We start from the raw sequence: 21,361 nt of genomic DNA, 5'->3' as shown, positions 1-21,361 counted from the left end.
GGAGCATAGTTTTTAATAACTGTAAATTATTTCAATGTATTCTTTATGGTGGCACAACCCCTTTAAGGATTTAACTATACAGTTTAAGATATGTTATATTTTGACAGCTGGGAACATTATGGATGCAGAGATACTAAACATGTTCATTTGTTACATGTGTGTCACACGTTGTGAAGTAGTAAAGATACTTTCATTGAAAAAATAGTCTATTGAGTGAAAATTGCTCTAAACTTATGACCAGTAGGTATCTCCCTTCTGATCAATTTGCTGTCCATTGCCTGTTGTCTAAACTGATGTAGTTACAGACAAACAGGATGAATTGCAGAATGTTGGGGAATGGCCTTACAAGTCTGGTCTGATCCTGACTATAAGGCGATGTTCACATGTTCAGTATTCGGTGAGTTTTTTACCTCAGTATTTGTAAGTCAAAACCAGGAGTGAAAGAATCTGAGGAAAAGTATAATAGAAACACGTCACCACTTCTGTATTTGTCATCCACTCCTGAATTCCCTCCCCTTAGTTAATCTTAGGGGGGGTCGCATGATAACACAACCCCCATAACTCTTTTCAATATACGGGTTTAATTAGTTTGCAGCGAAGGGGTTAATGAATTTAACAAGTATGCTGTGCAGTGCACCAGCAGGTTATAACTGGTTTATGCTAGATCTTCCTCTGTATTCTTCCCGCTCTTTTTTATGCATTTTGATTGGCCACCTGGTTCTGAGCGGGAAGAATTTTTGTGTATAAAAGCAGCTGTTTTGGGACCGTGTCATCAGTCGACCTCAGGAAGATTTGAAGATCCCACCCTCCCTCCCATTTGCTTTGTTAACCCCTTTGTCATGTTGTTTATTTTGTGGGAAAATCGCCTGGATTTGGGTGGATTTGGCCGGTTCATGGTGATTGTTATTCAGTTCATGGAAAGTTTTATAAAGATTTGATGGTTATAATTTATTTAAATTCTTATTTATGTTACTCAAAAATAAACGCCACAGCCAAATTTTTATTCCAAATTAATTCCGGTGTCTTTGTTTTTATTTTATCATTGGGTAAGTGGGGCTTGTGTTACCATGGTTTTGTCTTACAAATTCTGAGGTACAAAACTCACCAACTACTGAACGTGGCCTTATGGAAACACGTCACCACTTCTGTATTTGTCACCCACTCCTCGTTTACAAATACTGAGGTAAAACACTGAACGTGTGAACGTGGCCTTTGGGTAGGTTCACACAAGCCTATAAAAAAAATTGTTCATTTTTGTCCAGAAAAGTAGAATAGCACAGGTATCATGTGTTAGATAGGATTGTGCATTTATTTTTAATTTTCATACAAATGACAGATGCACTTTAACATATTATGTTTCACAGGTACAATTACACCACTGTTATGGGCCACAAAATGGAAAACTACACAGGACAGATGTCCAATCTGGGAGTACAACAAAGGAGAAATTGGCAGAAGGCAAACAATTGTCATCATAAGGATATAAGACGTGAAGACACTAACCGAGTGGACAATGACAAAGGTACTATTCTCTACCACAGTTCCTCCCATAGGAGAACAGGAGGTACGGACATTTTCATCATACCATCACTGGAAAGTCATGCAGAATATTGCTGGTGCGGTACTGTCCCAAATGAAAGTCTATCAGTTTCAGTCAAAGTAGTTTTAGTCTTTTCGAGCGTGGCAACATCAGCACACTACAAGAGCAGAAAACAATGTTTAATGATGTCTATAATGAGGATGGCATAATGAACAGTCATTGTAAATGTAATAGTGGAGATCAATTAAGCAATGAAACATTTACCAACACGATTCATTAACCATCTTACATGACAAAACTTTTTAAACTAGATGCACATAATGCTATTTTATAGACCACACAATTCCATTTTTATTTTCCTATATCCAATGAATAATAGTCATGACATAACGTAATAGAAATAGTCCACTCCTGACGTGACATAACCCTTCCAAAGGGCCTATGACAGGTTTGACCATATTCATCTAAATGATTATTAATATAAAACAGAACAACCCTACGTATCAACATTTGAATTGAAACAGCTCGGACCTATTGCACCCCCCAAAATAATGACTGGAAAATGGATCATGCACATTTGTTAATCCGTTATTCTTATTAAAGACCTGCTTGAAAGTCTGAAAATATCAATAGAAATTACCAAAAATACCTGCAATAGAAAATGTATAGTTTCTATTAAGATACCACAAAGTCCTCTAAGACAGTGCTTAAAATGGCTGTCTGGTATTAATCTACAAGTCTGCAATCAACTTATGCGACTGCAGACTTGTGAATCCTCACATCGCGTGCTGTGGGGATTCTCCTATGCCGGAAGCGGGCAGTCACGTGACTGCAAGTAGGTAATATGATTACTCCTGGGCACATTCCAACTAGACTGTTTCTGGCCTCACTCAATTCACTTGCATTGAGCGAGGCTGCGCCCATCTAGTCAGAATGTCTTGTTTATCCTTGCCCCTGTCAAAGTCTCTCTCTCTCTGTCAATATAACTGGATCCCATTGTGCCCAGTTCCCAAGTGCAGCGGTATAGGTATTTCTCCTGAATTTGCCATTTTTCTTTTGTTCCTGTACCTCACTGTTCCTCAGATATGTACTTCTTCGATGTATGTAAATCTATTTTTTGTGGGCATGACCCTCACCTCTTCTCTATGGGAGGAATATGCCCCAATGGTTAACGCGGTAGAAATTATCAAGTTGATTCAATGAAGATCAAATTTGAGATGAAGTTCATTAAACTTGCAGGTCATAGTAACATAGTAACATAGTAACATAGTTAGTAAGGCCGAAAAAAGACATTTGTCCATCCAGTTCAGCCTATATTCCATCATAATAAATACCCAGATCTACGTCCTTCTACAGAACCTAATAATTGTATGATACAATATTGTTCTGCTCCAGGAAGACATCCAGGCCTCTCTTGAACCCCTCGACTGAGGTCAAATTCAAACAATTTGCGATTTTATTCGCACAAATCGCTCAAAAACATGGAAACAACTTTTTACATATTGCAGAAGATTGCATCAGTTATAGAAAACTGACATGATCTCAGGCGTGGGCGGTCCCATAATACTTTTCAGGTACCACATCACATGTTATAACGCAGTGTATCAGGAAATTTGTGTCGAAATAGCCTGTAAAAATCCCAATGCAACATCCTCTTAGGGTGATTTTAGCATATTGTGAGGACAACAGCTTAGCAATAAAAGAAGAAAAAGCCTTAAAACATTAATAATAATAATAATAATTTTATTTATATAGCGCCAACATATTCCGCAGCGCTTTACAAATTATAGAGGGGACATGTACAGACAATAGACATTACAGCAAAACAGAAATCACAGTTCAAAATAGATACCAAGAGGAATGAGGGCCCTGCTCGCAAGCTTACAAACTATGAGGAAAAGGGGAGACAGGAGAGGTGGATGGTAAGAATTGCTTTAGTTATTCGGACCAGCCATAGTGTAAGGCTCAGGTGTTCATGTAAAGCTGCATGAACCAGTTAACTGTAGCAGTACAGACACAGAGGGCTATTAACTGTATAAAAAGTGTATGAGAACATGTTGCGAGGAACCTGATTATGTTTTTGTTTTGTTTGTTTTTTTTGAATGGGCCACACAGGGATAGTTAGGTTAATGCGTTGAGGTGGTAGGCCAATCTGAACAAATTAGTTTTTAGGGCACGCTTAAAACTGTGGGGATTAATCGTATTAACCTAGGTAGTGCATTCCAAAGAATCGGCGCAGCACGTGTAAAGTCTTGGAGACGGGAATGGGAGGTTTTGATTATTGAGGATGCTAACCTGAGGTCATTAGCGGAGCGGAGGGCACGGGTAGGGTGGTAGACTGAGACCAGAGAGGAGATGTAGGGTGGTGCTGAGCCATGGAGTGCTTTGTGGATGAGGGTAGTAGTTTTCTACTGGATTCTTGAGTGGATGGGTAACCAGTGTAGTGACTGGCACAGGGTAGAGGCATCGGTGTAACGGTTGGTGAGGAATATGATCCTGGCTGCAGCATTCAGGACAGATGGGAGCGGGGAGAGTTTTGTAAGAGGGAGGCCAATTAGTAGAGAGTTACAATAGTCCAGGCGAGAATGAATAAGTGAAACAGTAAGAGTTTTTGCAGAGTCGAAAGTAAGAAAAGGGCGAATTCTAGAAATGTTTTTGAGATGCAGAAAAGAAGAGCGAGCCAGTGATCGGATGTGAGGGGTGAATGAAAGCTCGGAATCAAGTATGACCCCAAGGCAGCGGGCATGTTGCTTTGGAGTAATGGTGGACCCGCACACGGAGATGGCAATGTCAGGCAAAGGTATGTTAATACAGGGAGAAAACACGAGGAGTTCAGTTTTTGACAGGTTCAGTTTCAGATAGAGGGATGACATGATGTTAGAGACAGCGGTAAGACAATCACTGGTGTTAACTAAAAAGGTCGGCGTGATAACAGGAGAAGAAGTGTATAATTGGGTGTCATCAGCATAGAGATGGTACTGGAAACCAAACCTACTGATTGTTTGTCCAATAGGGGCAGTATACAAAGAGAAAAGGAGGGGGCCTAGGACTGATCCTTGAGGAACCCCAACAGAAAGGGGAAGGTGAGAGGAGGAGGAACCAGCAAAAGATACAGTGAAGGAGCGGTCAGAGTGATAGGAGGAGAACCAGGAGAGAACGGTGTCCTTGAGGCCGATGGAGCGGAGCATAGTGAGGAGGAGCTGATGAACCACAGTGTCAAATGCTGCGGAGAGATCCAAGAGAATTAGCATGGAGTAGTGACCATTAGATTTAGCTGTTAGTAGGTCATTAGAGACTTCAGTGAGGGCAGTTTCAGTAGAGTGTAAAGAGCGGAAACCAGATTGAAGAGGGTCGAGAAGAGAGTTTTCTGAGCGATAGCGGGTAAGACGGGAGTGGACCAGGCGTTTGAGGAGTTTAGAGATGAAGGGAAGATTTTCCCTAAAATCTAGACATTTAAATGTGACTATTCACTTAGAAAAGTGTTCAAGTTAAAAGCTTTTTTTTTTTTACTAACAAGACTAAAATTTATATACAAGAAATAAGGACCACATATCGAAAAACAGGAGAGGCACAGAATGAAATACTAACCAAACAAAAAAAAATACCACAGAACAGCAGCTCTTAGGCTGGGTTCACACTTGCGTTTGGCTGGTCTGCGTATGGCTGCATACGTCCTCCCTTAGGGATCATACTCACTTGCGAGCAAAACGGACGAATGCAATCCAATAAAAAATCTGATTGCACTTGGACCAATGTTAGTCAATAGGTGACATCTCATTTGTGAATTTTTTTTTTTCAGCCGAAATCGGACTGAGAAAAAACACAGCCTCGGGCTCCCGGTGCCCGATTCCTGCGCTTCGGCTCTGAGGGTGCCTGGTCACAGTTCCCCTCTAAGTGCCTTTCTTGCTCCTGTGCTTCTTTCCTCAGATGCTCACTACAATTCAATCATTCAGGCTATCTTCCTTTTCCTGGAGCTGCAGCTCAGTCCTGGCTGCACGGCCACACTTTCTGCCCTCAGTCCTTCAGACTTCCTTCTCTCTTTGTCTCCCTGGACCAACTAACTAACTCCTCCTCTAGACCAGAATACTTAAAGCTGGGGAAGCTCCCCTTAATCCGGGTTCAGAGCTCCCCCTTCTGGCCTGGATTCAGAAGGAGTTGTATGTAGATGCATTACCTGATAAAGGGAATCCTCCTTGCCTCCATGCTTGCTATCACCCTCCCCGAAAGGAAGGCAACATCACTGTAACAACCAGTTACCTGGCGTGTTACAGATTCGCTTTTACATAGCCCTATATATTACCGACACAGATGAAAATAGAACCAAGTATGGACAATTCATTTCTCTTTCCATTACTATATGTAGGCAGGAAAAATGAAATCATGGTTAAAAAAAAACAAAAAAAAACAAGACACACAAACGCCCAAGAGACCTATTAAAATACAGGAACAACTGTCTGTCTAGATTGAAGTTCAATTACATTCTGCAGAGCCAATTTTATCTCGAGGATTAACTTATTAAATCAGGTTTTCAGATAAAATTATCTACCAATTGATATAATTCCATTAGATTTCTTGGCACTTGTGATGTTAAACCTGTGACAGATGTGAAATGGAATTGGATGAACTCTCCCAAGATGACTAGAACATTTCATGAACCATGACAGTGAGTTCATTGTCCTTCTCACCAACAGCAGGTGAATGTTCTGTTTGGAAATACTATGTCACCATCATTTCATGAATGCAAATTTCATAAACTGTTAATGAGCTTCTCCCCACCTGGCCAGAACAATCAGAAGAAGTAGTCTTTTTAGTAGTACGATATATACAAAGATCTGCCAGTTCTTTGCAATTAAACAATCAGCAATAAATAATAACAAACATGTGAGCAATAAGTTTCCTGAAGATATTTTACATACAGTCCAAATGCAGATCTATGACCTTGATTCATCAAGACTGCTGTTTTCTATGCCAGACCTGACGAAGTATGCACTGGAGTAAGATGTGACAAATTCATTTAGAGATGTGTCTCTTAATGAGGTTGGCATATTGTCACAAATGCACTGTTCGTGGTCACCTGGTAGCTCCAATATGGCTACTACAAACAGGCTTGGTACTAGCTACTCCATTTTTCAGATTCCAGGGGTTGCCCTGGCCTTCCCGCGTTAACGCCTGGATCTGGACTTACACAGGGACCACTAGGCTGGGCCACGGAGTCAGCTGCTGCTTGATGTTGCAGGCTGGCAACATGAAGAGTCAGGTGGCTGGGTCAGAACCAGTAGGAAGTGGAGGTACAAAATTGTCAGGCAGGAGAAATGTCAATAACCTAGTCAAGATCAGGAACGGGATAGGTCGGGATGAATAAACAGAAGCAATGACTGGCAGTGAGAACGGGCTGTCAGGGATTTAGATAGTGAGCAGCCCCACACAATGCTGGCAGCAGGAAGAACCCCAAACTAACCGGATTAACCCCATAGCTTCTGGACTGGCTAAATAATACAGGGCTGCTGAAAAGTCACCCAGCATCAGCCGCCAAACGAAGCAGGAGTAGTGGAGACAGGCAAACGCACGGATGTCACACATCCTCCAGCTTCAGAGCACTACTGTATAAATTGTAAACCAGAGAAAAAAGACACTGCATAAATGTGTGCACACCTATGTATCAATGAATAACAACTTTATTATCAGGCAAAAAAAACATACAAAATGTAAAAACATTTAAAACCATATCCAATGAGGATACTGTATAAATTGTACTCCACTCATGGGTTAAAAAAAAAGGCCTTGATGCCTTTCGAGATAAATATTACAGGTTATGGGTGCTAGATTCTTTGATGGGACACTGCCTGCCTCTGGATCAACATGTCAGGTTATAGACTGAATTCTAGGGCTTCTGACTTCCTCCAGTACATATCTGTCGTAATTTCACTTTTTTAGTTAAATTATGATGGATTTGTCAGCCGTGTTCAGTTATTCCCACTTGGGCTAAATGTCACCCACTTTATGCCAGGACTGGAGTGAAAATGCCAAGTTTCAAAAATTGTCGCACTAATTACTAGTGCACAAACATTTTGCAACATTGCCCCTATTAATGAAACCATCAGTAAATTAGGTTTCCAGAATCCTCTCTATGCTGATGACACCCAGTTATACACCTCTTCACCTGACATCTCCCCCACTTTAACATAGAATACCAGGGATTGTCTGTCCATTGTCTCTAACATCATGTCCTCTACCTGAAGTTGAATCTCTCCAAAACTGAACTTTATGTTTCCTCTATCTACTAACCTATCTATACACAACTTTCCAGTTTCCTTGGAAGGTACAGTACAGACCAAAAGTTTGGACACACCTTCTCATTTACTAAAGCTCATCAAGAGAATGCCAAGAGTGTGCAAAGAAGTCATCAAAGCAAAAGGTGGCTACTTTGAAGAACCTAGAATACAAGACATATTTTCAGTTGTTTCATACTTTTTTGTTAAGTATATAATTCCACATGTGTTAATTCATAGTTTTGATGCCTTCAGTGTGAATGTACTATTTTCATAGTCATGAAAATACAGAAAAATCTTTAAATGAGAAGGTGTGTCCAAACTTTTGGTCTGTACTGTACGTTCAGAACTCCCAAGCGGCACGCTCGCTGTCTTGGTGTCATATATGACACACAACTTACCTTTATTCCTTATATTCAATCACACTACTTCCTTATACATAAGCTTGTGAGATCGGCCCTCACTCCTTCTGTGACTGTTGAAATGTGTTACATTGCATTGTTTTTAGTGTCTGTCTCGACTTACGGTAATTGTAATGTGCTGTGGAACATGTTGTTGCTATATAAATAAAATAATTATTATTTATTATCATTAAGACAATGGCTCGATTAATAAGGGAAGATGTGTTTCCAAGGAAACCAACAAAAATCAACCTGCATGTAGTGCATAAAACTGAGGCTGTGCCAGTTGTTTAATAGTATGCATATGTGTTTCTTGTGTGTGCACTGTAGATCGTGGGAGTTTAAAGGGAACCTGTCACCCCGTTTTTTGAGATTGAGATATAAATACTGTTAAATAGGGCCTGCGCTGTGTGTTACAATAGTGTATGTAGTGTACCCCAATTCCCCACCTATGCTGAGAAATAACTTACCAAAGTCGCCGTTTTCGCCTGTCAATCAGGCTGGTCAGGTCGGGTGGGCATGGTGACATCGCTGGTTCTTCCTCAGCTTTACGTTGGTGGCGTAGTGGTGTCCGCATGTTGAGGTGACTAATCCACTGTGGGCACGTGAACAAGCAGCGCGCGATCTGCGCTGTCATCCCTTTCGTCGGTGGGGTTTGCATCTCGGCTTCAGGAAAATGGCCGCGGGATGCCGCGCGTGCGCATTAGAGATCGCGGCGGCCATTTTCCCAAAGCCGAGATGCAAACCCCACCGACGAAAGGGATGACAGCGCAGATCGCGCGCTGCTTGTTCACGTGCCCACAGTGGATTAGTCACCTCAACATGCGGACACCACTACGCCACCAACATAAAGCTGAGGAAGAACCAGCGCTGTGAACACGCCCTCCCGACCTGACCAGCCTGATTGACAGGCGAAAACGGCGACTTTGGTAAGTTATTTCTCAGCATAGGTGGGGAATCGGGGTACACTACATACACTATTGTAACACCCAGCGCAGGCCCTATTTAACAGTATTTATATCTCAATCTCAAAAAACGGGGTGACAGGTTCCCTTTAACTGAATTTAATCATTTATAGTATTACTTGCACTTATTTATTTACACTTTTTTTCAATTTATTTACTACTTTGAGCCATTTTATATGAAATTGATATGCTATACTCCACACAATGCCATGATAGATTTGGTGTATAAAGCGATCCTCTACTCTGACGCTGAGAAGTGACCATATATTTGACACTTATAGTCACTCTACCTGTGCTCGCTGTTTGCCTCCTGCTACTTTCTCTGCTTCCATGATGGCAACCTCAGTGGCATGGAAAGGGCGGTGGGAAGTGTAACCCCCATGTCCGTTGCCTTTCTTGTGCCGTGAGACAGATATAACAGAGCGAGGTGTGATCTAGACTTACCACTGCACTCCCCGTGCCACTAAGGCTGCCATCTTGGAATCTGGGGAACAAGAATGCCAGTCTGAGCAGAGGAGGTAACTGGAGGGCACCAGGTAGCGTGACTATTAGTGATGAGCGAATATACGCGTTACTTGAGATTTCCCGATCACGCTCCTCCGAGTATTTTTTAGTGCTCGGAGATTTAGTTTTCTTCGCCTCAGCTGAATAATTTACACCTGTTAGCCAGCATAAGTACATGTGGGGATTTCCTAGCAACCAGGCAACCCCCACATGTACTTATGCTGGCTAACAGATGTAAATCATTCAGCTGCAGCAAGAACAACTAAATCTCCGAGCACTAAAAAATACTTGGATTACCCCCGAGCGTGCTCAAGAATTCTTGAGTAACGAGTATATTTGCTCATCACTAATGATTATACATGACAAATATATTGTATTATTTTTCAGTCCTGGAGTAGTAATAATGCTGCCAAACATAAGATGTGCCAGTTGTCAATAATTTGCAGGTTCCAACTTTACATGTTTCAAAATAAGATGAGAAAAAAATGTAACGTTTTCCCCTTCCAGTATAAATGTACTAATTAGATGGTTGCTAAGAGACCACTGTGGTTACATACAAATAACACGCCTCACACCTCCAAGTGTGAAAGTCACAGCTCTATGCTAAAATTGTAACTTTGTATAATGCAGGAGAAGCTTGTGTTGGGCTTGGCTTGCTCCATGCAGCGATGTTTTCTGCATTTGTGGGTGAAAAACCCAAATTGCCAGAAATATTCGCATACATGATGGAATGTTCCAGTGCGTAAGAAAGAATGCATTATACTGGACATTGCTCTGAATCCTAAGTGTTAAAAATTGTAACTAACCACTGACACAGAATCTGAAGGGATACATGTGGAAATAACTCTTTGGAAGCAGGGGCGGATTATCAGAGGGTCAATATGGGCGGTAGCCCAGTGGTCTGGGGGGGCCCTGGGCTACCGCACAGATTGACCCTCTGATAATCATCTGTGAATGCCGGCGGCCGCCGCCGGCATTTATGTGCCTCCGCCGTACCCGGTGGGCAGAGAGAGGGGGCCCGCATCGGGCCCCTTCTCATCTTTTCACCGGACCCCTTCCGGTGCTGCGGCAGTTTCCTATTGATGTGCGGGCAAGCGCCCGCACGTCAATAGTTAACAACAGCCGCAGGCGCACACGTCGCCGGCGTCTGACGTCATTGTCAGTCGCCGGCGAGTGTGCTCTGTTGGAGGGAGCTCATCGCTGGAGCGCGGACAGGTGAGGAGACTTTGTTTTTTTGTTTTTTTGTTTTTTTTTTATAACGGTGGACACACTGAGGGCAATGCTGGAGGACACTGGGGCAATGCTGGAGGACACTGGGGCAGATTGCTGGAGGACGACACTGGGGCAGATTGCTGGAGGACACTGGGGCAGATTGCTGGAGGACACTGGGCCAGATTGCTGGAGGACACTGGGGCAGATTGCTGGAGGACACTGGGGCAGACTGCTGGAGGACGACACTGGGGCAGATTGCTGGAGGACACTGGGGCAGATTGCTGGAGGACACTGGGGCAATGCTGGAGGACACTGGGGCAGATTGCTGGAGGACACTGGGGCAGATTGCTGGAGGACACTGGGGCAGATTGCTGGAGGACACTGGGGCAGATTGCAGGAGGAAACTGGAGCAATGCTGGAGGACACTGGGGCAATGCTGGAGGACACTGGAGCAGATTGCTGGAGGACACTGGGGCAGATTGCTGGAGGACACTGGGGCAGATTGCTGGAGGACACTGGTGCAGATTGCTGGAGGACACTGGTGCAGATTGCTGGAGGACACTGGGGCAGATTGCTGGAGGACACTGGGGCAGATTGCTGGAAGACACTGGGGCAATGCTGGAGGACACTGGGGCAGATTGCTGGAGGACACTGGGGCAGATTGCTGGAGGACACTGGGGCAGATTGCTGGAGGACACTGGGGCAGATTGCTGGAGGACACTGGGGCAGATTGCTGGAGGACACTGGGGCAATGCTGGAGGACACTGGGGCAGATTGCTGGAGGACACTGGGGCAGATTGCTGGAGGACACTGGGGCAGATTGCTGGAGGACACTGGGCCAATGCTGGAGGACACTGGGGCAATGCTGGAGGACACTGGGGCAGATTGCTGGAGGACACTGGGGCAGATTGCTGGAGGACACTGGGGCAGATTGCTGGAGGACACTGGGGCAGATTGCTGGAGGACACTGGGGCAATGCTGGAGGACACTGGGGCAGATTGCTGGAGGACACTGGGGCAGATTGCTGGAGGACACTGGGGCAATGCTGGAGGACACTGGGGCAATGCTGGAGGACACTGGGGCAATGCTGGAGGACAGTGGGGCAGATTGCTGGAGGACACTGGGGCAATGCTGGACGACACTGGGCCCTGGGGCAATGCTGGAGGACACTGGGGCAATGCTGGAGGACACTGGGGCAGATTGCTGGAGGACACTGGGGCAGATTGCTGGAGGACACTGGGGAAGATTGCTGGAGGACACTGGGGAAGATTGCTGGAGGACACTGGGGCAATGCTGGAGGACACTGGGGCAGATTGCTGGAAGACACTGGGGCAATGCTGGAGGACACTGGGGCAGATTGCTGGAGGACACTGGGGCAGATTGCTGGAGGACACTGGGGCAGATTGCTGGAGGACACTGGGGCAGATTGCTGGAGGACACTGGGGCAGATTGCTGGAGGACACTGGGGCAATGCTGGAGGACACTGGGGCAATGCTGGAGGACACTGGGGCAGATTGCTGGAGGACACTGGGGCAGATTGCTGGAGGACACTGGGGCAGATTGCTGGAGGACACTGGGGCAATGCTGGAGGACACTGGGGCAGATTGCTGGAGGACACTGGGGCAGATTGCTGGAGGACACTGGGGCAGATTGCTGGAGGACACTGGGGCAGATTGCTGGAGGACACTGGGGCAATGCTGGAGGACACTGGGGCAGATTGCTGGAGGACACTGGGGCAGATTGCTGGAGGACACTGGGGCAATGCTGGAGGACACTGGGGCAATGCTGGAGGACACTGGGGCAATGCTGGAGGACACTGGGGCAGATTGCTGGAGGACACTGGAGCAATGCTGGAGGACACTGGGGCAATGCTGGAGGACACTGGGGCAATGCTGGAGGACACTGGGGCAGATTGCTGGAGGACACTGGGGCAGATTGCTGGAGGACACTGGGGAAGATTGCTGGAGGACACTGGGGAAGATTGCTGGAGGACACTGGGGCAATGCTGGAGGACACTGGGGCAGATGGCTGGAGGACACTGGGGCAGATTGCTGGAGGACACTGGGGCAGATTGCTGGAGGACACTGGGGCAATGCTGGAGGACACTGGGGCAGATGGCTGGAGGACACTGGGGCAGATGGCTGGAGGACACTGGGGCAGATGGCTGGAGGACACTGGGGCAGATGGCTGGAGGACACTGGGGCAGATTGCTGGAGGACACTGGGGCAATGCTGGAGGACACTGGGGCAATGCTGGAGGACACTGGGGCAGATTGCTGGAGGACACTGGGGCAATGCTGGAGGACACTGGGGCAATGCTGGAGGACACTGGGGCAGATTGCTGGAGACACTGGGGCAGATTGCTGGAGGACACTGGGGCAGATTGCTGGAGGACACTGGGGCAGATTGCTGGAGGACACTGGGGCAGATTGCTGGAGGACACTGGGGCAGATTGCTGGAGGACACTGGGGCAATGCTGGAGGACACTGGGGCAATGCTGGAGGACACTGGGGCAATTTTGGAGGACACTGGGGCAATGCTGGAGGACACTGGGGCAGATTGCTGGAGGACACTGAGGCAGATTGCTGGAGGACACTGAGGCAATGCTGGAGGACACTGGGGCAGATTGCTGGAGACACTGGGGCAGACTGCTGGAGACACTGGGGCAGACTGCTGGAGACACTGGGGCAGATTGCTGGAGACACTGGGGCAGATTGCTGGAGACACTGGGGCAATGCTGGAGACACTGGGGGAAATGCTGGACATATTGGGGGAAATGCTGGACATACTGGGGCAGATTGCTGGACACACTGAGGGTAATATTCTGGACACACTGTCTGGGGGCAATGCTGGACGCACTGGGGCAGATTGCTGGACACACTGTCTGGGGGCAATATGCTGGACACACTGGGGCAATATGCTGGACATACTGGGGCAGATTGCTGGACACACTGGGGGTAATATGCTGGACACACTGGGGCAGATTGCTGGACACACTGGGGCAGATTGCTGGACACACTGGGGGCAATGCTGGACACACTGGGGGCAATATGCTGGAGACACTGGGGCAGATTGCTGGACACTGGGGCAATAAGCTGGACATACTGGGGCAGATTGCTGGACACACTGGTGGCAGGACTGGAGGCATGGGCAGAATGTAGACACAGGGCATGATTGGAGACACGGGGCAGAATGAAAGACATGGGGCAGGATTGGATCATGGGGCAGGATGGATACGATGGAGACATATGGGGCAGGATGTGGAGATCATATGGGGTAGAATGGATACTCATGAGGGCAGGATGCGAGAACATATGGCTGGAGCCAGGAATGAGACACACGGGGCCAGGATGTGGAATATTATTACCATAGGGGCTAATTAAGGGATATTATTACTGCAGTGATGTATTTATTTTATTTTTTGAGTATACTGTTTTAAATGGGGGTCGGTCCTGTTACTGTGCAGAGTGACACTATATCGCCTTTTTTTCTTCATGTGGTGTAATGTAGAAGTTGTGAAAAATTAAGTAATGTGTTCTGCAAGCGGAGCTCGAGATAACTGTGTTATTTCCTGCAGAAACGAGTCCTGGCTGGAAGAAATGATGGCGGTCTGTGCTGGATGAAAGATTAAGGACTTCACCTAGAGACGTCACTGGTGAGTCAGTGTTACCTATACACTGACACTATACACTGTATACTATATAGAGGTCCTGTGTATAATACCACCAGTGATCTCTGTATTACCTCTACACAGACACTGCATACTAAGTACAGATCTCCTGTGAATACTGGCACTTATGGTGATAGTGATAGTATTGTGTTGTTGTTTTTTACTGATCAGTATTGTAGTATTCAGTCACTATGTGGTGGTAATATGTGGTCTGGAAATGGTGTTGTGATATTTGTCCCTTGTATGTGATATTTGGTCACCAAGTGGTGGTAATATGTGGTCTTGACATGGTGCGGTGGTATTTGTTCCTTGTATGTGATATTATTCGATCACTGTGGTTGTAATTTGTGGGCTGGTCATGGTGCGGTGGTATTTGTTCCTTGTATGTGATATTATTGGTCAAAATATACCTAAATTGTATTGCAGATTCTAACAAATATTTAATAGGTTACAGTAGAGTAGGGCCCGGCCATTTTTCTGGAATAATCTGGTTCGGGTATATCATGACCCCCGTCACATGACCCCTGTCACATGACCCCCGTCACATGACCCCCGTCACATGACCGGGGGGGGGGGGGGGGGCCCACAGTGTCTGAACAGCCCGGGGCCCTGGCTACCCTTAATCCACCCCTGTTTGGAAGCCACAGTAAACAGAAAACCATTCCAACCAAAAAGCACCAAAGAGCAGCACAAGGTAGAGAGAGACATTGGTTCCAGCGATGTGTCACTTACTGGGCTACTTAGTGTAGTTCTTATAAAATCACTGTTTTATCAGCTGGAGATTATCATTAGAGGTCCAGTAATCCTGCTGCCAGGTAGCGCTCCATATTCATGAGCTCGGTATAACCCCGCCCTTACCAGTGATTGGCAGGGTTCCACCTATGCACAGCATACACAGAAAGCTGCCAATCAGTGGTGTGGGTTATACAGAGCTCAGCATTCAGAGAACTGGTAGATCTGCAGCAGATAAAACAAGGATTCTATCAAAACTGCAGTAAGTAAGTGATACATCACTGCAATTGGGGTCTCAGCTCAACAAAGCATGCTGCTCTCAGCTGGACTAACAAAAACCTGGTGACAGATTCCAGTTAAGGCCATTTTCACAGTATTTAACCTTTATCATTTTATTGCATTTTATATTTTTTCACAAATAAGCTAAAATTTAATTTCAATTGAAAAAAAGAGAAAAACCTTTCCTGTAAGAATATATTGATCTAAAATCTGTAAGAAACAATAATGTAAACTCCGGCTTTATTGATTACCTGGTACAGTGGTGTTCAAAATAATAGCAGTGTGTTCAAAAAACATGGAGTTAATCACAAAATCTTTGTACTAGTTGTTATTTCCGTGCATTGGGAACATTGCACACTTTGTTATAATTCAAAATATGAAGAGAAATGTAAATAATTTATAACTACTTTACAGAAAATAACAAAAATGACTATTGGGCTGTTCTAAAAACAATATCAGTGTCTGTATTTGTCTTTACAAGCTCACAATATGTCCTATTTTTTTTGTGGATTTAGCATTCCTATGAATCACTAACCTAATATTTAGTTATATAACCACAGTTTTTCAAACTGCTTCATATCTATGTTGCACAGAGTCAACCGACTTCTGCGCCTGTCACCTGTTATTCCAGCCCACGATGCTTGGACTACATCCCACAATTTTTTGGCATTTGTTGGCCTTGCCTCAAACAGAATTTTTGATGTCACCCCTAGTGTTGAGCATTCCGATACCGCAAGTATCGGGTATCGGCCGATACTTGCGGTATCGGAATTCCGATACCGAGATCCGATATTTTTGTGATATCGGGTATCGGTATCGGAAGTGTAAAATAAAGAATTAAAATAAAAAATATTGTTATATTCACCTCTCCGGCGGCCCCTGGACATCAGCGGGAGGATCCGGCGTCCGGCACGGCTTCTTTCTTCAAAATGCGCGCCTTCAGGACCTGTGGAATGACGTCCCGGCTTCTGATTGGTCGCGTGCCGCCCATGTGACCGCCACGCGACCAATCAGAAGCCGCGACGTCATTCCTCAGCTAAAGTCCTAGAATGAGCGCCTTCTAGGACCTGAGGAATGACGTCGCGGCTTCTGATTGGTCGCGTGGCGGTCACATGGGCGGCACGCGACCAATCAGAAGCCGGGACGTCATTCCACAGGTCCTGAAGGCGCGCATTTTGAAGAAAGAAGCCGTGCCGGACGCCGGATCCTCCCGCTGATGTCCAGGGGCCGCCGGAGAGGTGAATATAACAATATTTTTTATTTTAATTCTTTATTTTACACTTTAATATGGATCCCAGGGCCTGAAGGAGAGTTTCCTCTCCTTCAGACCCTGGGATCCATGAGGATACATTCCGATACTTGATGTCCCATTGACTTGTATTGGTATCGGATATCGGTATCGGCGATATCCGATATTTTTCGGGTATCGGCCGATACTATCCGATACCGATACTTTCAAGTATCGGACGGTATCGCTCAACACTAGTCACCCCACAAGTGTTGTATTGGATTAAGGTCTGGGGATTGGGGCTGGCCACTCAATAACCTCAATTTTGTTTGTGTGTAATCAAGATTTTGCTTGTTTACTGATGTGTTTAGGGTTGTCTTGTTGAAACGCCCATTTCAAGGGCATATCCTCTAAGGTCCCTTCCAAGTTCCAACTCTAGCATTCTATGATTCTATGACCTCTTCAAGTATTTTAATATATGCAAACTGGTCCATGGTCCCTGGTTTGCGGTAAATAGGTACAGCACCATAGAGAAACATGCCCATATCATGAAGCTTGCACCACCATGCTTCACTGTCTTCAGAGTGTACTGTAGCTTGAGTGCAGAGTTTGGGGGTCGTCTGACAGTGTCTGCGGCCCTTAGACCCAAAAAGAACAATTTTACTTTCATCAGTTCACAAAATGTCTCTCCTTTTCTCTTTAGGCCACTTGATGTGTTCTTTGGCAAATTATATCCGCTTCAGTACATGGTTTTTTCTTTATTTGAACAGTGGGATTTTGTGGGGACTTCTCGCTAAGAGATGAGCTTCACACAGGCGTCTTTTGTCACAGTGCTCACGGGTAACATGAGACTGTCTGTGATCATCCTGGAGCTGATCATAAGCTGAACCTTTGCCGTTCTGTCTATTCTTCCATCCATTGGAATGGTAGTCTTCCATTTTCTTCCACGTCTCTCTGGCTTGGCTTTACATTTTAAAGCATTGGAGATCATTTTAGCAGAACAGCCTATCATTGTCTGAACTTCTTTATAAGTTTTACCCTCTCCAATCAATTTTTTAATCAAAGTAGGCTGTTCTTCCGAACAATGTCTCAAATGACCCATATTTCTCAGGCCTTCAAGGGGAAATACATGTACAACATGTCCTGGCTTCCCCCATAAATATGGGCCACAGAATGATTGACCTCACTAATTGACCTCACTAATTGAACTCCACATTGCTATTATTTTGAACACTCCCCTTTCATTAATTATTCTAATACACAGACTCAAAAACATGCAGATCGTGAATGTGGAGTCTGTTGTTTTTTTTTATAGAATCTACTGCAACAACTGGTAAATTGTTTGACATGTGGCAATATAATTTAGATGAAAACCAGTGATTAATCTGGTTAGTCGTATTGGACTGCTATTATTTTGAGCACTACTGCACATGTCTAAAACACATACTACATGCCTTTCCCCACTAAGATATGTACAAGAATGAAAGAATCCAGAGTGCATACATCAGTGGCCCCCAAACTTACTGACCTTGAGAGCCACATTCAGCTCTGAGAGAGGTTCATGAGCCACACCCAGCTGCTGCCCCCTCACAGTAGTGCCAACCAAAACCCCCATGATTGGTTTAATGATGCCCAAAGCTTTTCCACAGAAATAAGCCAGAAACAAAATACCAAGATCCAAGGGTTCCCACAATAACTCCACAATACCTCCATTCAATATTCTCCCATCAAGCATCACATCCAGCTTCATGCACCTCCTCTGACAAGTCATATCATCCTGTTTCCATTGTACCATACTTAAATTACGTCTAGACCCCTAAGACCAGTATATATGCACCCAGATCTGCTCTTCTGTGCGGGCTACTCACAAAAGTCACCATTTTGAGATGTGCTCTTCATACCTGTTTGCTAGACCTGGAGCTAATTCAGAAGCTGGAAGACACCCAAGAGCCACAATTCTTGGGACCATGACCCTCATGTGGCTCCTGAGCTACAGGTTGGGGAACCAAGGTATACATAATGCTCAGTTCAAATATTAACGCTGTCTGATTTGGGGGAATGAGCATTCCTAAGGACATTTATTCGCGATGATTGTGCTGGCAAAATGCTTGTTCATTGGGGAAAATTATCTTTACGCTTTCTTACAAATCATCATTCTTAGCAGCGCATTGTCATGTGTAAACAGGACCTGTCATGTGTAAACAGGACCTGTCATGTGTAAACAGGACCTGTCATGTGTAAACAGGACCTGTAGTGTAAACAGGACCTGTCATGTGTAAACAGGACCTGTGAGAATGACAGCCTATGCACAGATTGGCTATATTACTGATAGTTCTGCGTGCATAAGAAAGGTGGCCTGCCTTTCTAAATAGATATTAACCCCTTCACCCCCGGAGCTTTTTTCAGTTTTGCGTTTTCGTTTTTCCCTCCCCTCCTTACCAGAGCATTAACTTTTTTATTTTTTTGTCAATATGGTCATGTCAGGGCTTATTTTTTGCGGGACGAGTTGTACATTTGAATGACACCATTGGTTTTACCATGTCGTGTAAATGGGAAACAAATTCCAAGTGTGGTGAAATTGCAAAAAAAAGTGAAATCCTACACTTGTGTTTTGTTTGACTTTTTTCCTAGGTTCTCTAAATGCTGAAACTGACCTGCTATTATGATTCTCCAGGTTTTTACGAGTTCATAGACACCAAACATGTCTAGGTTATTTTTTAAGTGGTAAAAAAAAATTCCAAACTGTGCTATAAACAAATTGAGCAATTTTCCGAGACCTTTGGCGTCTCCAATTTTCATGATCTCGGGTTTTGCGTGCCAAGCTGATGTTTTTAACGATACCATTTCGGTGCAGATACGTTCTTTTGATCGCCAGTTATTGCATTTTAATGCAATGTCACGGCAACCAAAAAAAGTCATTCTGGCGTTTTGAATGTTTTTCTCCCTACGGCGTTTAGTGATCAGGTTCATTTTTTTCTATTGATAGATTGGGCGATTCTGAGCATGCCGATACCAAATATGTGTAGGTTGGATTTTTTTATTGTTTTATTTTGAATGGGGCGAAAGGGGGGTGATTTGAACTTTTATACATTTTTTTTATTTTTTTTCATATTTTTAAAACCTTTTTTTTTTTCTTTTGCCATGCTTCAATTGTCTCCATGGGAGGCTAGAAGCTGGCATAGCCTGATCAGCTCTGCTACATAAGGGCGATCATCAGATCGCCTCTATGTAGTAGAATTACAGCATTGCTACGAGAGCCGACCGGTGGTGCTCACAGCAAGCCGGCATCAGCAACCATAGAGGTCTAAACGGGGAGGAAGGAAAGATGCAAAACAATAACCTGAGGTCTATACTTAATACAATTGCTTTATTGTGGAAGGCAAGAGACAGTAACAACTGCAGAAAGTCATCCAAACAGATAAAAAAGGAACACAGTGAACCTCGGATGCCTAAATAAATATAAGATGCTAAAATATTGAACACCAGTTATGGCAATAGTGAATGTAAGAAAGATGTATCAAAGGATCTAAATACAAGAGTAAGATGAAATTGGATAATAGGCAGTGCTATGGTTAATACCGGGTACAAAGTATAAGTATGCTAAAACATACAGAACAAATAGCATGAATACATCACCTAAGGTACAAGCAAGTGCAGGCGAACCGGGGGTCAGCGTGTCCGCCCCAACGCGCGTTTCGGAACACCTATCATCAGAGGGCGCCAGGTTGTTATGCTGACGCACCGCTGACCCCCGATCACGTGAGGGGGTCAGCGGTGCACGCATGTCTGGCCTGATGGCCAGAAGTGCTTGTTAAGTGCCACTGTCAGTTTGACAGCGGCATTTAACTAGTTAACAGGCACGGCCTGTGTGACTATAGAATTGCTATTGATAAACAGAGGAGAATATGTTCTTAAAGGCACAGCTGAAAGAAATACACTACACAACCTACCTAATAAATACAAAATAAATAGGACTCGTTCAATACAGCACATAAAGGACCAAACATTAAAAACAAAAAGAGCGGATAACGTCCAATAATACCCACAGGGCTGGACCCTGATAAGTGCTCTCCCAGACACCCTTCTCCCCACACACATACAATAATAAGCAATCTATGTACCATTAAAGATGTGTATTTAATACGATAGCAAAAAAGAGCATACAAATATACCCAAAGAAATATCAGCAAGTGAATGCAAATATTACTCCAATACAATACAACCAGATCAAGGGTCTCTGGTGATTGTCACGTTCCTTCTCTCTATAATTTATGTATTTAACAACTCTATACATATGAAAATAAGAGCACAACCCATTATTGTAACAGAGTTTTAAATGATTCACTGGGTAAAATGGCATTAATAAGAAATCTAACAATAGTGACACTTTAAATATACAGTAGGTTGACAGGTTATACCATAAAACAATGTCATGTGAAGCTCTCCTAGTATATGGCAATATTAGTATGGGTTACTGAAAATATATAGGCCCTATTATAAGATCATCATAATAACAGTAATAACAATAATAGATATGATCAAAAACATAAAATATATGTAAT

At 44.5% G+C, this 21,361-nt stretch overlaps 1 protein-coding gene across 11 annotated transcripts in view; it reads right to left on the bottom strand.

The window, feature by feature from the left end:
• The window catches only part of PPFIA2 (PTPRF interacting protein alpha 2), a 570,637-nt gene that overhangs the window by 322,124 nt on the left and 227,152 nt on the right, over window positions 1-21,361 (bottom strand). The window contains exon 1 of one of the 11 annotated variants that reach the window (XM_069764419.1): window positions 1,586-1,637. The exons of the other annotated variants lie outside the window; for them this stretch is intronic. Within the exon in view, the coding sequence (XP_069620520.1) occupies window positions 1,586-1,588 (3 nt within the window). The 5' untranslated portion in view covers window positions 1,589-1,637. Of the gene's footprint in view, window positions 1-1,585; window positions 1,638-21,361 lie in introns of those variants that run through there. 11 annotated transcript variants of the gene reach the window in all.

This window comes from Ranitomeya imitator, chromosome 4, assembly GCF_032444005.1.
Source record: "Ranitomeya imitator isolate aRanImi1 chromosome 4, aRanImi1.pri, whole genome shotgun sequence".
In the NCBI taxonomy this organism is placed as follows: Eukaryota; Metazoa; Chordata; class Amphibia; order Anura; family Dendrobatidae; genus Ranitomeya; species Ranitomeya imitator.
Note: the sequence above shows the minus strand (reverse complement) of the source record. Positions and strands in the feature narration are given on the sequence as shown.